This window comes from Ictidomys tridecemlineatus, chromosome 2 (genome assembly GCF_052094955.1).
Source record: "Ictidomys tridecemlineatus isolate mIctTri1 chromosome 2, mIctTri1.hap1, whole genome shotgun sequence".
NCBI lineage: Eukaryota > Metazoa > Chordata > Mammalia > Rodentia > Sciuridae > Ictidomys > Ictidomys tridecemlineatus.
The window spans coordinates 30,157,816-30,183,914 of NC_135478.1; the positions used below are offsets into that span (position 1 = coordinate 30,157,816).

At 39.5% G+C, this 26,099-nt stretch overlaps 1 protein-coding gene across 13 annotated transcripts in view; it reads left to right on the forward strand.

The window, feature by feature from the left end:
- Gadl1 (glutamate decarboxylase like 1) overlaps nt 1–26,099 on the forward strand; it is a 494,905-nt gene that overhangs the window by 349,642 nt on the left and 119,164 nt on the right. For all 13 annotated transcript variants that reach the window (XM_078038250.1, XM_078038249.1, XM_078038239.1 and 10 more), the window contains 5 exons: nt 12,085–12,257; nt 16,820–16,946; nt 19,183–19,273; nt 22,832–22,938; nt 23,898–24,013. In XM_078038250.1, coding sequence (XP_077894376.1) covers nt 12,085–12,257; nt 16,820–16,946; nt 19,183–19,273; nt 22,832–22,938; nt 23,898–24,013 — 614 coding nt within the window. The remainder of the gene's footprint in view (nt 1–12,084; nt 12,258–16,819; nt 16,947–19,182; nt 19,274–22,831; nt 22,939–23,897; nt 24,014–26,099) is intronic.

The window sequence follows — 26,099 nt, forward strand, 5'->3', positions numbered from 1 at the left end:
GCCCCCTTTCTTGCCTAGAAAGTGATTTGCCAAAGCCCTAGATATAAGTTACAACCCTAGGCACAGATGAGGCCCACATCAGAGTTAATCAACAGATCATGCAAATTAGGCACCCATTTATAGCATTTATTTAAATTTTCACTTAAATTGCTGGTTAAATGGAATACATTTAAAATTCTGAAGTCAACACTTGAGCAAATTGGTTTTAAAACTAGATATTAAATTGCAGCACGTTGCAATTTAATACATACTTCCCAGATAATTGCTTATTGCTTTAAGAGTACAAAATATGTGTCCAAATAGTTTAGCGTGGTTGATGAGACACAGGAAGCAATATCTTCTTGCATGCCTATTTGGGGAAACAAAAGCAGAATGTGATAATTATTAACAAGGTATCTGTACTCTGGCTATCTGGCTTCCAATTCTGGCTCTGTCACTGCTTAGCTGTATGATTTGGACCACTCTCTTCATCTTTCTGGCTCAGCTTTTCTATCTGGAAAGTGGAATTAATGAAGATGCTTTCATCAAAACATTGTGTTGGGAATAAAATGGAATGAGCCATATGAAGTGCTAGCTTTGCACGTGGTTCATTGTAAGTAACCATAAAAGATTCACTGTTATTATTTTGTAAGTGGAGTTATAGTTTTGCTTTCTTTATGCTAAACTACAACTAGAAGAGAAAGATAAAATTATCCAGGTGGCTTGGATCTGTGGCTTGAGTTATATTTCTGTTTGGCAGCATCGGCCTGCACTCTTTTCATGAAGATGGCTCTACATTCCTTGACCTCAAGCATCCAGAATTGTACATAAGTGGAATGTTAAAACAAAACAGAAAACAAACAAAATAAAACAAAAAACACACCCTGCTTATTTTGTGATAGTAACTGAAAGACCTTTAAGTTTTGGAGAACAATAAAAAATGATGAAAAACTCCCATTGTTCCAAGACTTGCTTAGTTAAGTGCCAAGATGGTTTTAATTTTCCTTAGTTGTAAATAGCTACAGAGTCCAAGTTACTTAGAGTATTAGTCATGGTTCTCTAGTTTCACATAGTACAGAATGACTCCTGCTGTCCAAGAGGGAGGGTATATTGGGAGGATCTGGGGAAGCACATGGAATTGGAGAAAGGTGGTTAATGAGATCTTGGAAAATACAGGAACCAAAGCAACTCTGGAGAGATGGAATACTTGGAGGTTCCAACACAAGTAATCTTTCTTCACTCAATGGAGAGTCTTACAGAGACCAGGTCCTGGCGGAAGGATGGCTTCATTTGGAATGCTAACTAGGCCAAGAGTGTCTCCAAATAAACATGCAAACGGAAAATGAGCATTCATGCCACTCAGCCTTACAGCTTAGAAAACAGAATAAAGCCATGAGTGAAATATAGTATTTCACGTGTATCTGTAGACAAGAAATAAGATGAGGAATAATTGAGGACATACAGCTGAGATTGCAGAGGAGGAAAATGCTGTGACTCACAGGGTAGTGGTGGTGACCAGGAGGAGCAGGAAGTTGAGTGAGTACAGCTCCCAGGAAAAGTCCTGTACTATAATGCACTAGCTATCCCCATATCATCCACAGCTGGGGCTGAAGGATGGGCATGACATTACCCAGGATGTATGCCAAGTCCAATTTTCTCATGGTGCCCACTGCCTTAAAGGCCTTCCAAAATAAATGCTATTCATCAGAGAAACCCATGAGATTTCAAGGTGGGGTGGCAAGGGGTGGTTTAGAGACCTGTCAATAATATGACAAGCATCATGTATAGATTGTCAAGTCCTCTTTGCTCAAACAATTGGGACAGATGTCTCAGAAAAACTCCCCTGAAAAGATCAGAAGGGTATCTCTAATGGCTGGCCTGGTGTCCTTGAAAGAAGACCATTTTTGAAATTAAAAAAAGTAAAATAGGGTTTATGGCTCACGGAGCACTCGGTGTCCACCGCCAGAGAACTATTTTTGTGGCTGTTCAGAGATGGCCTTCTGAGGAGCTGGTGGTTTTTATGGACCTGGCCCTTTGTTAAGGAGACGACTTGGGGTTTCAGTAGAATCTGAATCATCTGTCGGGTGTCTCTCATGCTAACCCAGCAGGATCTCATAAAATAAAACTCTGGGTGATGGGGACATGCCACCTCCCAGAAATGTTATATAGTTATCTGGGCTCTGCAAGAGAAAAATTGACACACAGAATGATTTTTCCCCTTGTCTTATTTTGTTCTCTATTTCACCCAAATATTATAGTAGAGCACAGAAAAGCTATCCTCTCCATGAGCAGTGGTTGGGCTCATTCCAATATGTTCTTGTAGGGGAAAGTGCAAAATAAATACAAACCTCTATCCTGTTTACTGCTTGGTTCATGTTCTCCCTCTCCCTGGCCTGTATTATTGTCATTGCATCTCTCTGCCTCCAGTTCTTGATTTCCCATCTGAACTCCACACCAATACCCACTTCATCTTTCTAAAGCACTCTTCTCATCCCGTCAGAAGTTCTAAGTGGCTTCCTATGGCCTAATCATCAGACTCGCCAGGGCCTCTGCACTCTCTGTAAGATTGGTCTCCATGCCTTCTCTTTCGGCTCCTAAAGCATTCTGGACTCATGTATGTCTACACAGACTTTTCTGCTGTTGTTGTTGTTGTTGTTGTTGTTGTTCTTCTTCTTCTTCTTCTTCTTCTTCTTCTTATTATTATTATTATTATTATCATTTGTATAAGGGATTGAACCCAGGGGTGCTTAACCACTGAGCACATTCCCAGCCCTTTTTAAAATTTTTTATTTTGGATTAAAAAAATTTTTTTTTTTTAGTTGTAGACAGACACAATCTCTTTATTCATTTTTATGTGGTGCTGAGGATTGAACCCAGTGCCTCAAGCACTCTTCCACGGATCTATAACCCCAGGCCCAAAATGTTTTATTTTGAGACATAGTCTGGCTAAGTTTCTTAAGGCCTCACTAAGTTGCTCAGGCTGGCTTTGAACTTGTGATATGCTGCTTCAGCCTCCCAAGCTGCTGGGATTACAGGCATGCGCTACCATGCCAGGCTAACATTGCTTTTTATGTCACAAATATCCCTTTATGTCTTGAATGTCCTTGCCATGATCTTTGTTTCCACCCTGTTATCACCAGTTTCTATGAATCAGTCAAAAATTTTGATCTCCCACATGCCACCCTTGCCTAACTTGCTCTTTTTCTGGTGTTGCCCTATGTCAATATAGGGTGCACCACCATCTACCATCAACCCATCACTCAGACCTCTATCCTGATAGCTACCTTAGATTCTTTAGTTTCCTTGACCCCCATGTACAATTCCTCAGCAAGTCCTTTTAGTTTTACCTCCAAAATGTCTGCCCAGTTGTATCACTTCACTCACTTCTCCATTGGTTGATTTCCAGACCAAACTCACCATTATCTCTTGCCTGAACAATTGCAGTAGCGTTCCAAGCAATTTCTCTGTTTCCACGTGTATCTTCTCATAGTCCCTTCTCTACACGGCCCCCAGAGTAATGTTCTGTAATGTAAACTAGCTCATGTCAGCCCTCTATCTTGAATTCTCAAATGACTGCCTGTTCTTTTATAGTAAAATACAAACTTACCTGGCCTGCTCCTAGTCTGTCTTTGCAAATCTCATTTTATTCCTTCCCCTTGTCCTTGCACTTGGGCCATGCTGATCTTTTTATTTATCTATCTATTTATTTATTTATTTATTTATTTATTTATTTATTTATTTATTTATTTATTAAAAAGATCAATTAACTGAGTATTTATATTGTCTGCTCTTTCTTCGTGGACTAGTTCCTTTCCATTTCTTTTCATATCTGTTCCTCCTCTTTCATGTCTTAATTCAAATATTTCGTCTGTAGAAATACTTCTTCCTAAACATATCTGAAATAGCTCCCTGTCCTTATTTTATCAAGTCAGGTAATTTCCTTCAAAGCATTTATCAGAGTTACAATTATCCTAATGATTCATCTGTTTGCATTTTTATTACCTGCATCTCACATCCACCTCGTCTGAATGTAAATTGGCCTGTCTTCTTGTTCATTCCTCAGCCATAGATGCATCATGGTGTTCTGTGCATACTGGGCAGTAAATAAGTATGTGTGAGTGACTGAACGAAGAGCCATCTCAAATGCCACTTTGCCCAGAACTTTCTGCTTCTCACATTTAGAAGCAATACTCTTCTCTGAAATTTCTGTGCATGTTTTGTCTGACCTCAAGGATCATACTTTATTCTTCTGTGGTGGGATTCCAAGCATTTGCAAACATATCTAATTCTTATTGGATTTTGAGGTCACCATCTGTGTGTCTGATTTATATCTGAGTTTCCCATAGTACTTGCCACAAGGTCTTGCACATAGTAGGAATTCAACTGATATTCCATGAATATTTTACAAAAGTATAAATTAAAAACCTATCTGTTTTCTGTGCATTTCAGCTAAGAAGAATTCAATCCTAAAATGGGACTCAAGGAATGATTTAGGTTTTCTTTTTCTCTTTTCTTTTTCATTTCTTTTTCCCCCTTTTGCAGGTAGGCCCCCCTCTCCAGATAATTAAAGTTGTATTATCATTTGTTCATTTTCTTCTTTGACTTTGTATCTGCTGTTGCACTCTGAAAGCTGTTCAGCCCCCAAGCCTGCTGCTCTCTGATCCTCCCCAGCCACAGGGCTAGGTTGAGAGAAGCTAATTTGCCATTGCACAAATCACAAATAACTGCCCTGCATCACTGTTATTTCTTAATTTTTATTTCCTGTAGTCTTCTTCTTTGTAGGTTTACCACAGATTTACCTCTCATTGGTATGTTTATTTTTCAGCAAAATGGCTTAAAAGTGGTGTGCCTTTTCAAAGGCATGCAAACATGCCTTTGAAAAAGCACACCACTGACTGCAGACTGCACTGAGTCTGACTGCGCTGGCTATATCCATAAAACGAGGTAGGGAGGGGCTTAGGAGGGGCTCCTGACTTAGAAAACTTCTGAACAGAGAGATGTATCTTGATTTTTTTTTTTAACTTTGATTTTCCTTTGCCTTGGTTCCCTAAACAGTCTTGTCTAGACTTTTGGCTACATGGAAACAGGAACTCTGTATGGTTTACTTCTCTATCCCCAGGCACCAGGCTGAGTGCTTGATACACAATAGGTTTTTACCACCCTAACTTTCCCCCCAGACTTTGCTTCTCAGCCTTTCCAGGTCTGATCTACTGGGCTCTCTAGTCCCAACCCTCAGGACTTCATTGATCTCCAATGTCTTTGCATGAATTTTCTGAAGAGTTCCTTAGCCTCCCAACCAGGTTGCTGGGATTCACTTTGGATCCATTGTTTCTCCTTTTCTGTCCTTGGGAAGCAAACATTATTTTTCTACTGTTAATTTGTTCTTAACAATTAAAAAGCCTTGGATGGGGGTACTTTGCTCTTGTTGGCAGATGTTCTGATAAAAACTGAAGGCTGTTAATTATAACCTCTACCTGAGCCAATAGCATCTGTGCATGCCAAAATAGAATCCATATGGACTTAGTCGCCTTCCTCGTTACCATTTATTGAGTTCTTTTACACTGTTTCTGGCACTTTCCTAAGTGTCTTGCATGAATTACCACATTTTGACCCCTTCAATGACTCAAAGTAATAGCCTAGCAATTTCCCCCATTTACCAGAATAGAAATATGAATTTCATGGAAGTTAAATATTATGGGTATGTTCACAGCAGCAGATGTAGAATTTGGGCCGGGATTTGCCTAGTTCAAAGCTTCAGCTTTGGAATCCACTGGGGTGCTAATAGGAGCCCATTAACAGAATCATGGTAACCAGAGGACAGGAACCATGAGTTCACTCTATTTAGGGTTGGTGAGGCCCTACCTGGAGTTGTGTTAAAGATAAAAGCAAATTGGCTCACAGTAAGTATCATGGGCTATCGCAAACTACTGAGAAAAAACCTGGAGTACTTTTAACTGTAAAAATGAGAAATTGAGACGAGAACTAATAGAAGTTTTGCATATTTGAGTTAGAGTCCCGATAGAGAGAAGTTAGACTTGTTTTGTCTTCTCATTTACTGTAAAATCTTGTACAAATGACACAAATGCATATTTGAAGTCAGTCTTGGGAGAAGCTTTGTGACCATTCCAGCTGACAGTGGAGTCACCGGTTTTAGAAGTGATGAGGTTTCAAAATTATTACTATTTATTAACACAGATATTCTAGAAGACAAGTCTGCTATTCAGAGGTCCTCGCTGACACCTCAGCTTCTCCTATAAGTTCAGGCCTTAGCCCCAAATGTCTACATTATTTACATTTAAAATGCTTTCTTGGGGTCTTTCTCATGGAAATTGACACTTCCTACCTTCTACTGCAGTCATTCAATCCTCTGAGCTCTTAGTCACTGAGGCCAGGAACTGAGTGTAATTCTTCTTGCTGTTGCCAGTTAACTCCCTAATATTGTCTTGCGAGTTGTAGATGTCCTTAAAACAGAACCTACTGCTCCTTCACAGAACTACAGTACCCTGTTTACCTCAGTGTCACTACTAACTGCTACTATGACCTTGGGCAAATCAATTAAACCCAATTAAACCCTGCATGCCCTAGTTTCCTTACCTATAAAACTGAGTCACTAACTGAAATTTTTGTTACAACTAAGTTTGTCAAATCCATTAGACTTTTAGAACAGAGCCTGGCACATAAAAAGCACTATATACATGTCTTATAATTGTTCAGCGCTTCATTTGCCAGCGAGACTTTGGGCTACTCAATTGGAGGCTTCAGTCTATGTCCCTTATCTGTTATTTGGTACATGGTAGGAGATTGATAAATGTTTATTGAAATGAATGCATGATCATTAAGGATGAGAGAGAAACCAGACAATTGAAGAGGGAAGGACCTCTAAGGTTATAAGTTCCTTCCAGAATTGTCGATTCCCAAAGCCACCTGAACTTTATTTAGTCTATTTTAGTATTATTGGTATAAGTTAGAGTGCTCCACCTAGAACTGAATCCTTTTGGGGTAGGAATCGGGGAAACTGAATCTTTACGTCTTCCTCCAGGAACTTCTAGAAGCTAATGCAGTACTTTTCTTTCATTGTATAGATTAGGAAACTGAGATATAGACAAGTTATGTCGGCCCAGGATCAAAGAGCTCAGGAGGGACTGAGCAGAACTTAGGTCTCTTAATGTCTAGACTGCTGGGATGTGGAAGGGAGTTGGGGGTTGTCTGAGAAGGTTAGATGACATGACCTCTAAGACAACTATACTGTCAGCCAGTCAATCCTCAGAGAGCTGGTGAAAGCCAGTTTACTGAACTCTGACAACAGGAGACATGGATATTTTCCCTGTAGGAGTTAACAATCTGAAACAATAAAGAAAACCTCTACACAGATAGCCACAGTGGAAAGTGACAGGGTGAGCTGTGTGGACAAGCGCCCACCCAATGGGGGCTGATCTACTTGGCAGCCCTTGTGTGTCCCAAATACTTGGAGGAGTCCTTCTCTCTTCACAGGGGCCACTGTGGCCCCTCATCTACCTCTTCCACAAAAGACACTTCAACAGCCCCCTTGGTGTAGAGTTTGTTGTACTGGCCATGTGAACATTCTGAGAAGACCTCCCTTTGTCCTGTCATAGCTTGCCACCACATGCAAATTCCTTTATGGATTTCTGTACTTAATAAGTATTATTACTGTCTACTACATTATTACTAACATTTCTTGAGATAGTTCATATTATAGGATAGCTAACTTTAGTGAGTGCCCACTCTGTGTTGTTTTAAGGCTTCATCTCTATTCATTCATCCAATTCTTGGCCAAAGAGAAAGGCCACTTCTAAATGTTTGGAACAATATCGGGAGGCTGGATTTAATGTTTGTGAAGTAAGAGAGAGTTGTGCATCCTCCGAACAAAGCAAACATTGATTTATGTACAGTTTTAGAAGGGATGGATTTGAGGTATTGGTAGAAATGCAGGAGTGGAAGTGTTTAGGGATTGACTAGTTTCAGAGGGTAGTGTGATTCCTGGGTGGAGACTATAGTTGATGGACTGATTTTCAGAAGTCAAATGACCCACAAAGGAAAAGAGAGAGAGAGAACAGAAGGAGAGTGAGCAGACAGAGAAGAGGGGATGAAAGTGAGAGTCTTTTCTGCGTGGTCTCCTTTACTAATCCAGAGACCATGGACTGAGGTACACCTCCTGACTGTTCCCAAGTTCTTTCAGCCCCCACTCCATCTCTTCTCAAGCCCATCAGTTCTATTCTGTGTCTTTGCATCCCAGCCAAGGGTGTTTCCTGCTTGGTTCGGTCCAGGCTCCTCCCTTTGTAGGCAAATCAGAGAGGCCTTCAGATAACCTGCAGTGGCATCTCAGAGCATATTTTCACTGGTTGTTTGAAGGAACCCGGAGCAAGTGTCTTTTGATTAAGAGTTAGCAACTACTTACCAAACCCCTTCAAACTACCAGGAATGTTCTGGGTGCTGCAGAAACAAATGGTGAAACCAGCAGATCCAAGCTCATGTTGGCATCAAGCTTAACCCTTTCTGGAGAGACCGAGATTTAAACAGATGCATTAATTCATCCAGGTATCACATGTCACAGGGTGGTCCCTGCTCTGGAGTCAAGGTAGAGTAAGAAGGTAGTAGAGAGAGGGGATTATGGCATCATATAGTATTGCCGAGGAAGGCCTCCTCAGAAACTGATGGTTAAGAATAGAATTAAGTAATAGTGATGAGACCAAAGGTGAAAGAGCTGGGTGAGCTTAGAAGACTTGGGAAGAGAGGAGATCAGAAGCTGAAATGGGCTCCTGTGAGGCATGGAGGTCTTTGTGAGGATTTTGGAATTGAGTTTGAGGAGATGAGCGGTTGTGAATGGTTAAGAGGAGTCATCATTTGACATCACCTCACAGGGACATAGGGGCTGCTATAATAACAGTCCACAGGTCATGAAGAGAGCGGGTGGGGGCTGGAGGTTAGCTGGGAGGCGACTGCAGTGATCCCAGCACTGGATGATGGTTTGGACCAAGGTGGTAGGAGAAGCAGGCAGTTCCTGGAAGATTCTTCCAGTTAAAAGACTTCAAAAACACCACCATTAACTCTAGAAGAAATCTCGGGATGTGCACCCTCAGAGGACTCAGTTTGGCCTGTTAGAGGGTCTCCAGAGGTATTTCCCAAACCAGACAACTGAAGGGGAAACAGAGGCATATTATCACATCTGGCAATAGAATGAAGCATAACTATGGAGAAAACAGATAATCCAGACCCACCTCTTCATAGACTTGCCTTAGTATTTTTCTCCTAATCATATGAGTTATAGGGATTTCTTTAATTGACGGATGTGAAGACATTGATGGTTTAAATCTCATTGCTATTCTGTTTGGAAGTGGGTGTTTGACAGTTTTTATTTTATCTTCTGTGTGTATGTGTGAGAGAGAGAAAGAGGGAGAGACAGAGAGAAAGAAGAAATGAGATGGGGGTGGGGTGGGAGGGACAAGGACAGGCTGAGAGGTAAGAGCTGGAGCTGCTGTTATTCTCTGGGCAATAAAGGCCTGAAATCCTACTAATGAGGTTAAAAAAGTCTTTTTCTGTGTGCTTAATAATAGCACTGCCTACTGACATAACCAAGGTTCCCAGAATAATTGCCCTCTTTCCTATTTTTATTTTCAAGACCTGAAAAAAATAACAAAACAAAACAACAAAAAAAACACCATTTTTTTTTTTTGAGGGGAAAGTGCCTTTGGATTCAGAGCATTTCCATCTAAAATTTCAATTCTAGTGCTTCAACATTTGCCCCTAAACCCTGTCAAATGCATCCTTTCAAGTGAAAGATAAGTGAAAGTGAAGGGTGAAACCGAAATTCATCGCTGGAGTTTTCTGGATGGTTTGTCTTTAGTAGGAGGATGCGAGATTGAGCCTTTGCTGCAATTCAGTCTTCCCCAAATTGGAGGCTCTTCCCATGACAGTTTTATCTGGTGCCTTTGTGGGCAACATTTGTAGTTGTCAATAACAAAATGAAAGGGTTTAGAAAGTTGCAGAATTTTACCAGAACATTCAACTTGGAGGGAAAAAAATGATCTGAGGCATAGTATATGCTAATACAGTTGCAGCCCTCCATAAGAATGGAATTATTTGAAACACATATATTTAGAGAGTTTTGTTTTGTTTTGAATAGGCTCTCAGCATGTCTAGGTGGATTTAAGATGGAAGGTATGTTGAGAGGTGCAATTCTGAAAAACACTGTAAAAATTTGTTTCTGTAAATTTCTGCAACCAAAAGTACCTTATAAGAAGGAGACAGATACTGATTTTTAAAAAAGAAGAGAATATGATCAAATCAGAGCTTGTGATAAATATTGGTTGACAATCTGGATTAGATTGCCAGAATTATTTTTGTGGTGGGCTATTTTGAGTAGGCAGTAACCTTTCTTTTGAGATACAGATTCCCATGTTGACTTTTTAGCCTTTAGTCACCCCCCTCGCTGTTGTACGATCCTGTGCACATTCTGTCCCATCTTTCTGCTATAAAACTGCACATGTGAAAAGTCTAACGTTATTAAAGACAGGCTCACACACCCTCCTACCACTCACTTTTTTCTCATTCTTTTTGCAGGAGTTGGCTGTGAGTTTCAGGGAGGGGAAAGACTCTCATTAACAAAGCATTGTCACTACCATAGACGGTCATATATACAACTAGAGATATGAAAAATTGTGCTGTATATGTGTGATAAGAATTGTAATGCATTCCACTGTCATTTATTTTCTTAAAAAATCAATAAAAAAATTAGTAAAGTGTTTATATTGCTCCTTTTCCCTTAAGAATAACTTATTAAAAGAGGACACATGGTTAAATTGAACAAATTACAATACAGCAATGTGTACCTGAAACAGTCCTGAGCCCATGTTACCAAGATCTTTCCATGCATGTGTTCAAAAGATGTGTGCTGTGTTTGCCTTTCTTGAGCTCCTCCATGCTCCCCGATGCTAAACAGCATGCTTCACGAAAGGAAAATAGAACCACTTTTCTGTGCAGATGTTGACATTTAGTTCATGGAGAAACGGACCAAGAACTACATATACCTAAAGGAAACGGGTACTTACGTTTAGAGAAACATGCTTATGCAAGCCAGTCTTTTAGGAAGAAAGCAGATAGCTCTCTTTGCCTTTGAAGATTTCAATATTTACTTTTTTTGAAGGTGACCAGATGATCCCTCTCAGTTCCTTCTGTAATTCAGATACATCAAATACAGGATGGAACTTTATAAAATTCAGTTTGGTATTCCATTGCAGAAGTGCATTATTGCTTCCTTGAGGAAAACAATCTGTGTCTGGCCAGGTGCCATTTCCTTTACTTCTGCACAGAGTTTCCTCTGAGGACTCAGAAATGCTGAGTTAATTTGCTTAGGGAAATGTAGACCTAAGCCTGCTACCTCAGTTGTATGATTTATCTACTCAGTGTACCAGATTCTGAAAGTTAGAACAAATAGGCTTTATATTTCAAAGGGCTACTTACAAAATAAAGGTGGTGTTGATTCCAGGTACAATTTGAAGGCCTCTTCTCCAAATGCCTAGTTCCTCTCCCTTTAGCACACACCCTACTGTGGAGGGAGGAGGAATGTATCTAAGGAAGGGATCTGATGGCAATCATTGGTATATATTTGGGAATACCAGAAAACATTCTACTCTCTTTTAGGAGTGATAGTTTTGTAGACCAAATCTCTAATTATGGAAGACATTACTTTTGCAACTTCATCACCATTCAGCATGGGAAATGTTGCATACAATGCACTCTTCCTGATCAGACCTGAAATTATACTGAACAGGCTTCATTCACTCTATGTGCTAACTCATCCTAGCATAGAGTAGCACAGATAATAAGGTAGATTTACTTACCCACAAATCATAAGCTTTATGAAATTTCCTTAGCTCTGTCATGCCACTGGGTACCATAAGAAATTGTTGATTTCAATACCTCTAATGGCACCTTCATATAGTAAAAGAAGATATACCACTTGGAGCTGGGGTAGTGATCCTGTTTCTTTTTTCCTTCTTTTTCTTTTATTTTTTTCATCCTGCCTGTGTTTCACTGTATGAAATAAATAGATTACCTCTCAAACACAATTTGTCTTTATGCTTCTAGGCGATATTGATCGGCAAGAGATGGTTCCAAATAAGAAGAGTGCTGTTCTTGTAGATGGGGTTGTACTGAATGGCCCTACAACAAATGCAAAAACTGGAGAAAAATTTGTTGAAGAGGCCTGTAAGCTAATAATGGAAGAGGTGGTTTTGAAAGCTACAGATATCAATGAAAAGGTAAAAATAATTTTATCTGTATGAAAAATCTGGGCTCAGTGTTGCATGTCTATAATCTCAGTCATTTGGGAGACTGAGGCAGAAATGGGAAAAATAGATCTTTCCCATATCTATATGGCTTTATATAAGGAAAATGAAAAATGCAGGCTTTCATTTCCCAGGGACCCTTGTCTCAAGGGATGATGTCCAGATACCAGTGTTTGGGTCATTTCCCTCCTTGATCCCCACCCAGTGTTTACCTTCCCTGAGGACTGACTTTTGTCAGCCATCATTTGTTGGGAGATCAACTGAGACTCCAGGGCTTAACCAGATTAGGCTCTGAAACACAGTGATGAAGCTTCCTGCCCTTGGTAGTAATATGGATTATAAATAATCTGCTGCTGCTATGATTTGTACACTCTAAAACATACTGTTTTCTCTATTTTATTTTATTTTATTTTTCCTTCCTTCCTTCCCCAACTCCTCCCCCCCCCTCTTCCCTTCTTTCTTTTGCTTGGGATGGAATTGAAGGCCTCATCCATACTTCATAAGCACTCCCACTAAGTTTCATCCCCCAACTCCTCTCTATTTTATTGTAAATATCCTTCATATTGCAAGTGAAAAATCAAACAGAAGGTTGAAAAGGCTATGAAATATCTTTTTATTAATCTAACATTCCTTCCCAGAATCTTGTCTGAGCTTAGACTAGAAACCTTGGGTTATTAAATCTGATCCCTGTCTGATACCGATTACTTATTCTAAGTTTGAAATACAAGCTCAAATTCAGTTTCAAATTGTTATTAAAACTACTAATAATAACATTGACTCTCAAGAGTATTTACTCCATGCTAGGCTCTGTTCTAAGTTCTACCTCATATGTATTTGCGCATTTAATCCTTAATGTTGGTTAACAGAGCCTGGGGTGAATGGGGGAAACAGATATGGGGAATGACTGGTCAAGGGGTGTTAACTTACAGTTAGAGGAGAAATAAATTCCTTGATATTCTATTGCCCAATAGGGTGACTGTAGATAATGTACCATATATTTCACAAAAGCTAAAAGAAAGGATTTTGAATATTTCCATTACAGAGAAATGATAAATCCTTGGGGAGATAGATATGCTTTTCCTGATTTGAACATTATTTGATGTATATAAGTATTGAAATAACACATGGACCCCATAAATATGTACAATCTTTAAGTGTCAATTAAAAACTAAAAATTAAAATTAAAAACCTAAAAGACAGGTACTAATTACTGTCCCATTTTAGTGATGAGGGAAAAAATTAGGCATACAGGGATCAAATATATTGCCCAATATCATTCACTAGTGAGTATCTGAGCTGGAGCTAAATTGCAGGCAATCTAGCATTAGAATCTTCACTCTTTAACTTCTTCATATACGTCTAAAAAATCACTAAATTACCTTTTATGACACTGATCAGTTTTCATGTTGGAATTGGATTACTAACAAATGAGCATATGGTAGAGACCCTCCCAATTATATTAGCAGGAAATAGAACTCATATTAAAAGGATTTTGAATGTGGTGTTATTTATTCTGAATTTTTGGTCATATTCCTTTGAGAAAACCAACAGAATAGGTCTATATGACCTGTGAACTTGGAATAGTTATGTTCAAGGCAAAAGTGCTGATGGTATTTCTTATCCATTCAAATTATATATTTATAATTGCATATTTTTGGTCTTCTCTGTATTTGTGAAATACTTTGGACCTGGTTTGCATTGGAGCCCACAGCTCCTCTGGCAAGTGTGTTTTTAAATTGGCCTTTATTCAGTCATTAAATATTAACTGAGTGTTAGCTACTGGTGAGGCATTATATTCAGCCCTGGAGGATACAAAGAAACATAAGATAAAGACCCAGCTTTGAACAGAATTCATAATCTAATTGGAAGGATAAATTTTCATTGGAAAAAGAGAAAAGAGGTCCCAGTGAGAATGTGATAAATGCTGTGAATTTGGGGCAGACTTTAGGGATTTCACAGAAAAATGAGAACTTTGAACTTTGATGCAGAGTGTAAAGTTTGAGTAAGATTTTGGTGGGTAGAGAGAAATCTCCAGTGGGCATGCTTCTTTCTAGGGATATTAAAGAAAGCAGAAACATAAACAATGGAAAGAATATTGCAGAAGGCCAAGATGCACCCGAGTGCAGGGGTGCATGCCTACAATCCCAGTCACTCAGGAAGCTGAGGCAGGAGGGTCACAAATTTGAGGTCAGCCTAAGCAATTTAGTGAGACCCCATCTCAAAATTAAAAAAATAAAAATGGCTGGGAATGTAACTCAGTGGTAGAGTGCCCTGGGTTCACTGTACAAAAATAAAAAAAAAAGAAAAAAAGAAATATGTATTGAATACAGCAAAAGGCTTTTTATTTTTATTTTTCTTTGGAAAGAAAGGCTCATACACAGGGTACTAATTGGAGTTGTGAGGCTTGTCATCCTAAGTTATCAATTAAGGAAGCACACATGGAACACAGTATTGTAGATGTGCAGGATGTCCATTCATATGAAGTTTGATTGAAAGCATTTAGGGGCTGGGGATGGAGGTAAAGATTTTATACCACTAACTTGACCTTTGTCTGAGATTCAATAGGACACAATTAAAAGGTGACCTGCAATACTCTTGGGGAGATGATTACTCCTAGTGCCCTCTCTAGTAAGCATTCTTTCTCAGCCATTTTTTTAAAAACTTGATTTATAATTTAGATTCAGTAAAGTATACTCCTTTTGATGTGCAGTTTCATGAACTTTGACAAGTCATGCAACCATCACCACAAATAAGATATAGAACAGTTTCATCTCCCTCCCAATTTCCCCGTGCCCCTTCATAACCAACCACTCATGGCCCCTCCTGCCCCTGGAAAACCCCTGGTCTATTTTCTGCCCTGTAGTTTTTGTCTTTTCCATGGGTGTCGTGCAGATGGCATCATGTCAGAAGTAGCCTTTTGAGACTTGCTGTTCTCCCTTATCAAAATTCATTCGAGACTCATCCACACTGTGAGTGTATCCACAGACATTTCTGTGGGCTGTCTTAGGCACTGTGCTATCCCTCTTCCGGTCATAGCTACACCATCAGTTTAATTTCATGCTTCTCACACAACTTGCTATTTTCCCCAACTTCCCACCTCCCAGGCTTCTCACTCCCTGGCTATTCCCTGGTCTCTCTCCTTCCCACTTCACAAGCAAACTTTTTTTTTTCAAGATTGTCTACACTCCCTCCCTCCATTTTGTCACCTCCCACATCCTCACTTCACCACAATCTGGCCTCCACCCGCACCTCTCTAAGTCACACTGCTCTTGCCAAGAACACCTCCTTGTTGATAAAGCCCATGAACACTTCTCAGTCTTTATCTCATTTGGCATCTCAGAAGTATTTGGCAGTGGCCACCATCTTCTCCTTAAAACATTCTTCATTTTTGGTTTTGGTGGTGTCGAGTTCTCCTAGTCTCCCTTCCTGGCCTGACCTCCATCTGCAAGGTGAGCTCCTGTGCCCATCCCTTAAGTGTTCCTGTGCCTTCTCCTCTTCTCTGTAGATTCTCTCTGGACTGTGACATCCATCTCTGACCCTGATCTTTAACAAGAGCATCAGACTGAGTGCTACACCCCTTTTGGATGTTCTAAGGGTGACTTAGACTAAGTCTAAGACATCATCCTCACCCTACTTCCAAACAGACCCTTCTCCAGCTATCTCGTTGCCACCATAAGATCTTGTGTCTAAGACAGAAACCTCATCATTCTCTTTGACTTGTCCCTCATTTTCATCCTAACCATCTTACTCACTTCCAAGTTCTATTGATTCTGCATTCGAAATACCTCTAGAAACCATATACTTCTTTTCTAAAGCACCTACCTTTATCCAAACAACCATCTTCTCTTGCCTGATCTGTTATAGTTACCTCCTTTTTCTAATTCATTTGGAATTTCTACTTAGCAAGTAAAGTTATTGTCTAAAACACATATGACCATTTACTTCACCTATCTTGAACATTTTAATGAGTTTCTCAGCCAAGTCAAGCTCAGTAGTAGTTCTCATAAAGCCTGCCATGTTTTAGCTTTATCTCTCTACTTATTCATCTAGTTATTCAGTACCCCTGTATTGAGCACCTATTCTTTCGGAGGCTCTATGTTACTTGCTTGGAATCAGTGAATGAATAGACCAAGTTCTCCACTCTCATGAAGATTATGTAGGTCATAATAAGTGAGTAACACAGTATTTGAAACATTATAAATGCTGCGGACACAATAAGAGAAAGGGAGACACTGATAGAGATTGGGAAATGGGCAGGTAACTTTTGCTTGAGTCAATTCTTTTTTATTTTGTGTCACAACTTGGATATAGGTTCCTCCAGGAAATCTTTGAAGATCTGAGACCTCTCTTCTGTTCCAACAGTATCTGCATTATTCTCATAGCTCTTTTGTGCTGAAGTAGGGTGACATGCTCAAATCTCTACATCTCCCAATTATCTGGGAGCTTTGTAAGGGTCAAGTTGGTGCTTCTAACATCTTCCTGATCTTGGGCTTCTGCCATGCTCAGTTAATTACATTCTGTTGCTGAATCTCCAGGTGTGTGAGTGGCAGCCTCCTGAACAACTGAAAAAGCTTCTTGATTTGGAGGTGAGAGACACAGGTGAATCACATGACCGGCTGTTGAAACTCTGCCAGGATGTCATACGCTTCAGCGTCAAAACAAGTAAGAACCTCAGTTTACTTCCTTCGACTATGCTTCTGACAAGTTCTTAGATTTTTAAAGCATTTAGTTACCCCTTAAAAGAGCAATTCTGATAATGTTTATGGAGTGAGAAACCTAGATTTAAAAAAAAATAGAGGTTATGATGTTTTTACAGTGGTTCATTTAATTCCTAATCCAGATTTGTTGTCAAGTTCAAAGATAATAGTAAAAATTTTGGTGTTGGTGTTTAATGTAAATATTATCTGTTCCTTGCCAGTCTCCATCCTCCATCTATAAACAAGACCATATATTTTTATCACTGTTACTTATCATTTCTTGAGTTGGTCCAAACTGGCAAATGATATTTTGATTCTATGAATTTGCCAAGGGATTTTAAGTCTTTATGGCTTTTCTAGAATATGCAAAAAAATATGTTCAAGAGCATATCTGTAATATAAACAGGAAGAGATTTATCTGGAAGACACTGATTAACTCTTGGCAGTTGATAATCGCTAAATTATTTTTATCATATCTGGCAAGATCAAAAAAATGAAAACCTTCAGGCAGATATAAGCAAAATGAAAGTGTGGCAAGTTTTGCTGTGATTGCTTCACACTAATGCCACAGCCACTGTGATCTGTTGTACATGCAGTGGCTTGACATCAGTCCTACATGGAAGCACTCTTCCAACTTGACTGTTAATGACTTATACACCCAATGAGCAAATTTCAAAAGTGGGAGAAAAACTTTCCAAAGTATGCATTTCTCTGTGTGATTGTGAAGGTAATCCAGTGCTGAAAACCGTATAGGCATATTATGCTTTGTGAATTCTGACACTGGACTAAATTTAGTGGAAAGAACATAATAAAATCCTGGCTAAATATAATTGGTTTATATTCCCTTGGGAAAGTCTGGTGTATGTATCAAAAATTCAGTTAGCATTTCAAAAGCAGAGATACATATCTTATTATTATAGTGCATGTCAGAAGTGTAGAATGACATTTAATGCAGTAGATTTTTTAGTTTACTGGATATTTTCCATAATGTTACCATGGAAATCAATCATAAATTAACACAGAACTAAAAAAAAAATCTTATTAAAATTACTTGTAGCAATGTCTGGTTTCCTTTGCCAGATCAGAGGAAGTTTTCCATGTTTTAATTGAAAAGACATTTTCTTTTGAGATTTATTTTTTTCTTTATTGAATTCTTAGTTGAAAGAAGAAAGAAGAGCATTCAAGTTAAATTCTGTAAATTGTAATGAGGGGTCACTAACTAAAATGGTTCCTGAATCCTAAAATTAGAACTAGACCTCCTATCTCTTTGTTCCTTGTCCTGCTGAGCTTCCTATGACTGAGAATGTCAAGCCAGTTAGCCTGGTGTTTGGTGTGAATATCTGCACTGTGTTAAGCTAAGAACCTTTTGGGACCTTTCATATGAGAAAAAAAAAAAAGAGGTGGAAAATTAGAACTAGATGTTGAATCTTAAAGGAGGCTGTGTTTGAAGTCAGTTGAATCATAAAGTGTAAGTACGCTGCACGATGAGTCACATCTCCATCTACATAATACCAACCATACCATCCAATCTGGAAAATGCAAAGGCCCCTGGCAGCCTGTAGCCTGAGGTGAACCCTATTGATGAGTGAAATGCATTTGAAGTGAGGGAAGTCAACCCTACTACTTTCAGGAGATAAAGGCAGCAGGCCGTGGTACTTGGGCCAACAGTGTTCAGATCCATTTCTCAAGGGTTCGAGTTGGATGTGGATGGTAAAGAGCAGGATGTCATCAGAGCTCTTAAGAGAAGGCTCAAGTTTTACTTAGAAATATCAGGCAATAGAGAGGGTGATGAGAAAGGTCTTCAATATCGCTTTCCTATAAAATTTTCTTTTGGATGTTTTTTAAGACTGAAGTGTAATTCCTATTTGATAAAGTGTGTAAATCTTTCATGTTCAGCTCAATAAATTTGCACACATGAATGAAACCACCACCCAAGTCAGGATTGGGGACATTTCTAGCACCCAGAGGCTCCTCAATCCCTCTCCCAGTCAACAGTTCCTTCCCCAGCATACCCAGAGTTCTAAAGTCTCTCTCCATAGGTGGATTTGCTGATTTTGGCTGATTTCGAGTGTCTTATAAATGGGATCATGCTATGCATATTCCTTTGTGTCTTGTCACTTTCATTGTCTGATGTATTCATGTTATTATTGTACTGATACTTTTGATTACTGTATAGTGAATACTTTGTTTTAAATTTATAGACCACCCAAGATTTTTCAACCAGTTGTATGCTGGACTTGATTATTACTCCTTGGCAGCCCGATTTATGACAGAAGCATTAAACCCCAGCATGTAAGTGCCATGTTCCTGGAATTTCTCACCTAACAAGGATAAGAGATGTTTTCTTAAATAGAGGCAATTTTATTTCGTGAATTTCTGTTTAATGGTTTCTTTTATCATAAATCATGGGATAGTCTTATGACACCAGTGTTCAAGCAGCTATTTGAACAGTGGTACCATAAGAAGGGTCAGGCAGGTAACCTCCATGTTACCTTCATTGAACAGAGGAGAACATGGACTAAGCAAATTTTCATTCATTCCTGCATGTGTGCTCAGTGACAGAGAGACTTTGAATGAAAATAAACCTCGATTGTGTCCTCATGAAGCATAAAATCTGGTGAGAGAAAGAGCCATACTAGTAAAAATTGGCATTAATGTAAAATTCAGTCTCTTAAGTGCAGGAGAGGTACACAGTGCCATAAGTGTAACTGGGGAAGTTTTTTCTAGTTGTGAACTCAGGAAATTTTTCTCTGAAAAAGTGACAGCTAAGAGCTGAAGGACGAGTAACAGTTAACTGGGTGGAATGGGAGGAACCGGTTTCCAGTACAAGGAATTGCACATACAAAGGCCCTGTGGTGGGGGCAGCATGATATACTCTATGAATGGAAAGGTCAATGTGGGTGTAGCTGACAGAGCAACAGGGAGTGTAGAGGAGGATAATATGGGGGAGAGAGAGAGAAGCCAGACATGCAGAGCCTTGTGGAGTATGTTCATGAGTTATTCTAAGTACATTGGAAAGTTCTTAAAGGTTTCTAAATCACTGGGTGACATTTGCTATTAAAAAGATTGCTAGAAATTTAGAGAGCGCATTGGAGGAGATCCGTCAGGAAGGCATCTCCTTAGTCAGATGAGAGACCTTAGCAGTTTGGATTTAGGTGGAAGCAGAAGGAATAGAGAGGGAAAAAAAAATATGTTTGGAAGATAAAACATGAAGGACTGGATAATATGTTGGATGTTGGAAATGAGGACAAGGGGGAAGTTTCTAAGATAATACCTAGGTTTCAGGCTTTCATAGTTGGTTCACGGTCATGTCACTCATCAATTTGGGAGGCCTTGGGAGAGGGGACCAGTTTTCAAGTATTCACTGGAAAAGCCCAGATCAAGAATTTAATGTTCAATTGTGGACATTTGAGTTTGAGATATCCAACAAGAAAGACCAAGTAATCTGAGACATACATGAGCCAGAAATTCTGGTATCTATAGGAATTAAAAAGTTGTTGGTGAAATGACTGTAATTGGAATATGCACGAGATTGCCAAAACCAGTGATTCTCACTCCCCACTGCCCACTAGAGTCAACCTGGGAACCGTTAAAAACAGAATTGGTGCCTGGATCCTACAGACCAATTAAATATGAATTTCCCTGTGTGTGCCTCATCTAGGGATATATTGCATGTGATTTTAGTGAGCAGCCAGGAGGGAGAATCACTATCATGAGGAAAGAGCATAGAATAAGGAGAGAAGGGGGCTGTTTTCTTCTCGACTGGGCCTTGAGGGCATCTAACAATTAATGAGTAGGAGGAGTCAGACCAGCCCACAATAGAGAGAGACCCGGAGAAAATCAAGGGGATTGGTATGGAAGCCAGGAGGAGAGTTTGTTTAGGGTCATATGTTATTGGGCAGTTAGCTAAGACAAAAACAGTGTCCATCCAATTACCACATGGATGCCATGGGTGGCCTCAGAGATATTTGGCGCAGTAATGAGAGAAAAAACAGCTACCACATGCAGAAGAGGAGGTAATACATAAGTTGGAAAAGACAATAAGATTACATAACTCTGTGGCTGTGCATGGTGGCACATAACCTGTAATCCCAGTGGATCAGGAGGCTGAGGCAGGAGAATTGCTAGTTCAAAACCAGCCTCCATAAAAGCAAGGTGCTAAGCAACTCAGTGAGACCCTGTCTCTAAGTAAAATACAAAATATAGTCAAGGGAGGTGGTTCAGTGGTCAAGTGCACCCGAGTTCAATCCCTAGTACCAAAAATAAATAAATAAATCAATAAATAAATAACAAAGATTACATGACTTTTTGAACCCTTGGCTGTTCTAGGTATTTAATCTGAAAAATTGAGAAATTTTGATAAGTGTTAAACTGCTGCCAAACTGAACCATCCATTCAAAATGTGGCTCATCCTTGAGTGTGTTCTCTATCATCCTGTCCACCTGCAAGCCCCTTTCTCAGATGTACAGTTGAGCTAGTTTTCAATAGTACGTGTAATACTAACTCTTTGTTACAAAAAAAAGAATGATTATTCTATTAATATTTTAGGTACACCTGAATGTATACGTGTTTTTCGCACCTCTAGTATGTGTGTAAACTGTTTTCAAAGTGTGGTTGAAAACAGAGCCTATCTTGTTTTTTAAATGGTGTAGTATTTGTAGAGTTCTTGGCACGTAGGTAGGTGATACCGAGTAGATATTTAATGTTTTTGCCTCCATTCCAAAGCTTTCCCTTCCAGATGTTAAAATAATTGCATCAAATTCTGTGACTATAAATCTAAATGAATCTACTTAGCCTACATATTTAGAGAACACATTTATTCAGATACAATTTAACGTAATCACCTAATTGAGTAGGAGATTAGAGATGTTTAGTCATCCTCAAGTTATCTGGAGGAGAAAAGAGACTCAAACATTACAAAACAAGGTGCAATCACGGATGTCATCTGGGTTCCCTGGGAAGTCCCTCTTTAGTGGATGCTCATTAGGGAGTAACCTTGTCCTGAACTTGAGTGGCTGGGAAAGTGGGGGGATAGGAGGCAGGAGTGTAGGGATAGAAGCTAAGCTGCCGGGCAGCCTCAATGATGATCTCTGGAGTAGATCTCTAGATCTCACTCTGAGATCTCTGGAGTGACCAGTCATAATGTATGGACTGCCACAAGAAGGGATGTGATCTGGAGGAGGCGGCTCCCTGCAGACGAGGCTTTCCCAGTCAGGGCTGATGTTGCAAAGCTTTCTGACAACAGCATTCCACACTAGAGCCACAAATGCTTCACAGAGGAAGAATCTGGATAGAGTTTCCAGTAGGATCATCACACAGTGAGAGCTGTCCCCCAGAATACTTCCCATCTGTATCGATGCAGGGAGTGTGGTGGAGGAAGCCACAGTTAGGTGTGACTCCATGTAAAACATCTAGACCTGACTGTTAGCATGCTCCTAGTAGTAATCTAATAAAACCTGGTTTCCAAGACAATGGCTTTTCTGTAACCAACATCAGCATCCAGTGCAGCATATCCAAAGTATCCAAATACTGACACACCACTGCCTATGGCTAATACCAAGAATCTCAATATCCTGCCTTGTTCTCTCCTCATGGAATTGATGGTGTCTTCTCAACTAGGGCTGCTGAAATAGCTTGCCTGTCTCCTACACCACTGGCTCCTAGCATTATCTAACCATGCCCAATGCTATCACGGAGGGAGCAATTCTTTATTTCCAATGGATGAATTTCCAAAGACGACCTACATCTCAGAAGCCCCTTGGTTTAATAAAACTCTGTGCATTTCTTGGGACACCCAAGGGATGTTTTGACTCTAGTCATAGAAGTGAAGTGTTTTTTATATCTATCTAGTTATACGTATGAGGTGTCCCCAGTGTTTCTGTTAGTGGAAGAAGCGGTTCTGAAGAAAATGATTGAATTTATTGGCTGGAAAGAAGGGGATGGAATATTTAACCCAGGTGAGTACAATTAGTTATTGCCGTCACCCTTCCACTATGAGCATCTAAAATTGTATTCATTTGATAAAAAAAAACTCCTTGCAGATTTACATATTACAGAAAATTGGGTATTAATGATGCTACTTGGTAAGCAAATAGCTTATGCCTTTCTCCAGAGTGATGATATTTTGCATAAATGCTAAATAAATGACATACATACTTAACAAATAAAATGTCTACAATTTAGGATTTATGTCTAACACGAATGAATTTGTCTGCTGTTGGGAATTTGGAAAGGCAATGATAAGTCCTCCAAATTTTAAAACCAATTTTACTAGAGAAATTTCCTAAAGTTCATTTCTTTATCCTACAATTATTTTTTGACCCAGAGATGAGCACATATTTTTATTTCAATTTTCTTGATCAGGGAACATACAGAAAGAATATTACTAATTATGTGAAGACTTGGGCCAGACTTGCTGGTGCTCATCTGCAATCCCAGCTACTTGGGAGGATGAGGCAGGAGGATTACAAGTTCAAGGCCAGCCTCAGCAATTTAGTAAAGTCCTAAGCAACTTAGAGAGATCCTGTCTCAAAAGAAAAAATAAAAAAAGGACTGGGGATGTGACTTAGTGGCTAAGTGCACCTGGGTTCAATTCCTGATACAAAAAAAAAAGAAAGAAAGAAAGAAAATTATGGAGACTTGGGTACTAAGCTCAAACACTGAAAGTTTTTAAGTGTGGAAAACCACTGAAATGAGAAAATAGACCAAACTTCTGTCTCAGCTGACATTGAAAAGTTCTGGAGTTGGTGATTAAGGAATATTCAGAGTGACGGGAGGAGGGTGGTACTTGGGTGCCTTTTACATTGACATCTTTAGCCTAGAACAGTCATGAACATCCCTGCTTTCCACTGTATTCAGTACTTTAAGTAGTATAACTCCATGCCATAAGTATGACATTTAAATTTTGTTTTTGCAGGTGGTTCAGTGTCCAATATGTATGCAATGAATTTAGCTAGATACAAATATTGTCCTGATATTAAAGAAAAGGGGCTGTTTGGGTTGCCAAGATTAACCCTTTTCACATCTGCAGAGGTAAAACATTATTCTTATTATTAGACATACATTTTTCTGGGTATGCATTATTTAAGAGAACTCATTTGTTTGAGGACCCTTGTTGTAATTGTATCCTACACTCTTGTGATTAATATGCCTAAGTATAATATAATATTGCATTCCAAAGGGAATTCTGATGGGCCTAGTTTTGAAACCCTAGCCATCCAATTTTGTACATCACCTTTTGAAAAAAATTTATAAATTTTATATAATTTATAAAATTTATAAATATAGTATGTTATGTATTCTTTGAGTCAAGAATCTTGAATTTGAAGTGCTATCTTTGCATTTTCTCTATGAGTATCCTGTGTCTTAGAACTTAGATGACCGCTACTGTTCTCAGCTATGTTTTCTACTCACATTTTCTTGTAAAATGGCTTTAATTGGCTAATATAATGGGTTCTTATTTTCATTTTCAAGGTGAAAGGAAGATATTTGGTAACAACATTGCATGCACGTGCGTGCACACACACACACATACACACACATACAATTTTATGTTGCCACAGTCTCCTGTCTCTAATCTTACACTTCACTGAAGTCCAAGGTCAGGTTGTAGATACATGCATTGGCTTTGAGCTGGACTGGCTGGATTTAGTAACCATCCCGTCACTTCCCATTTGAGTGACATTGGATAAGTCGATTAACTCCTCTGTGCCTCAGTTTCCTAATTTGTAAAAATGAGTGTATCAATCCTCATACCTAATAAATTATGCCAAAACCTAGTAGCTTAGAACTAAAAACTATATATTATCACCTGTAAGTCTCAGGATAGCTAGGCAGTTCTGCTGTCCTTGACTGGACAGTGCCTTATATGTCCAGGGACTGGCGGGCTAATTGCTGATGTAGGAGTGGCCCAGCCGGGACAACTGCAGTGGCTCTCCTCCACCTCAGGTGTCTATCAGCCTCTGGCATGTAGTCTTGGTATGTTCTCATGGCAGCCATGTAGGTGATCTACAATATGGTAACATACTGGGCTTCTTGAGTCCTAGCCTCAGTACTGGCACATTGTCACCTATGCCTTATTGTCAGACAAAGTAAGTCTCATCTCTGAACCCAGATCCATGGGAAATAGACTATACCTTTAAGGAAACATGCTGCAGTCACCTGAAAGATATAGGTAGCAATGAACAGCTGGGCCCATAAGGCTGCCCAGAAACTACATAATAGTCACTGATGAGTGAGTAGTTGCAAAGACTAAATGAATCTGGGACATCATGGATATAAAAAATATTAGCTACTATTAATAGGAGGAGAACAAGCCACCTATAAGACGTGGGTAGAAATGGATAGTACAGCTTAAGTACAGTCTTATCTAGAAGATTCTTATTTTCTCCTTTTTCTATTTCTGTGTGATTCCAGTGGATTCCTTTGTCCTTCTGACACTGCTTCCTCCCCAGGTCCCTGGAAGGAAGTTTAGCTTCTTCAGCTTCTGTGAGAATACTAGGTCTCTTATCAACAACTTGAGGTGGGCAAAATCTGAAATCTCTATATAATTTCCAGCTGGGCTTTTCTGAATCTGTTATTTTATTCTAAGAACAAAAGTTACTTGATTAATGCAAAACAACACATTGTGCCCAAAGTGACCCAAAGTGCAAGGAAGTCCAGCCACCCCCATGTTTTCCTCCCGTCCTGTCTAACCGCCACTGTTTGCATCAGCACTAAGGTGCAGAGCAGGAGTTGAGTGGTGGGAGGCACCTGAGAGGAGTCCCCTGGGAAGTGTCATCTGTTCAGATCCCTGACTCAGCCACCCACAACCCTTCTTCATACCATGTTGTTTCTGTAGCAAGAGAAGAATAATAATGGGGACAACTGGGGAACATACCTGGTTATTTGGGATTACTGCAGAAGAGGGCTTCCCTCTCCAGGTTCCAGCCTGGATATTTCAGTCTGAGAAAACTTAGTGGATCAGAAAAGCACCGGCCTTTCAATGTTTGGGTCGCCAGTTCCAAGCCTGGGAAAACTGATGAAATGGGGCCTGGCTGTCTGTTCAGTACTTTTATTTTTGCCCTTTTTTCATTTTGTTTTAAAATTTGCTAGCATTTCCTTTGTGGCATAATTGCCC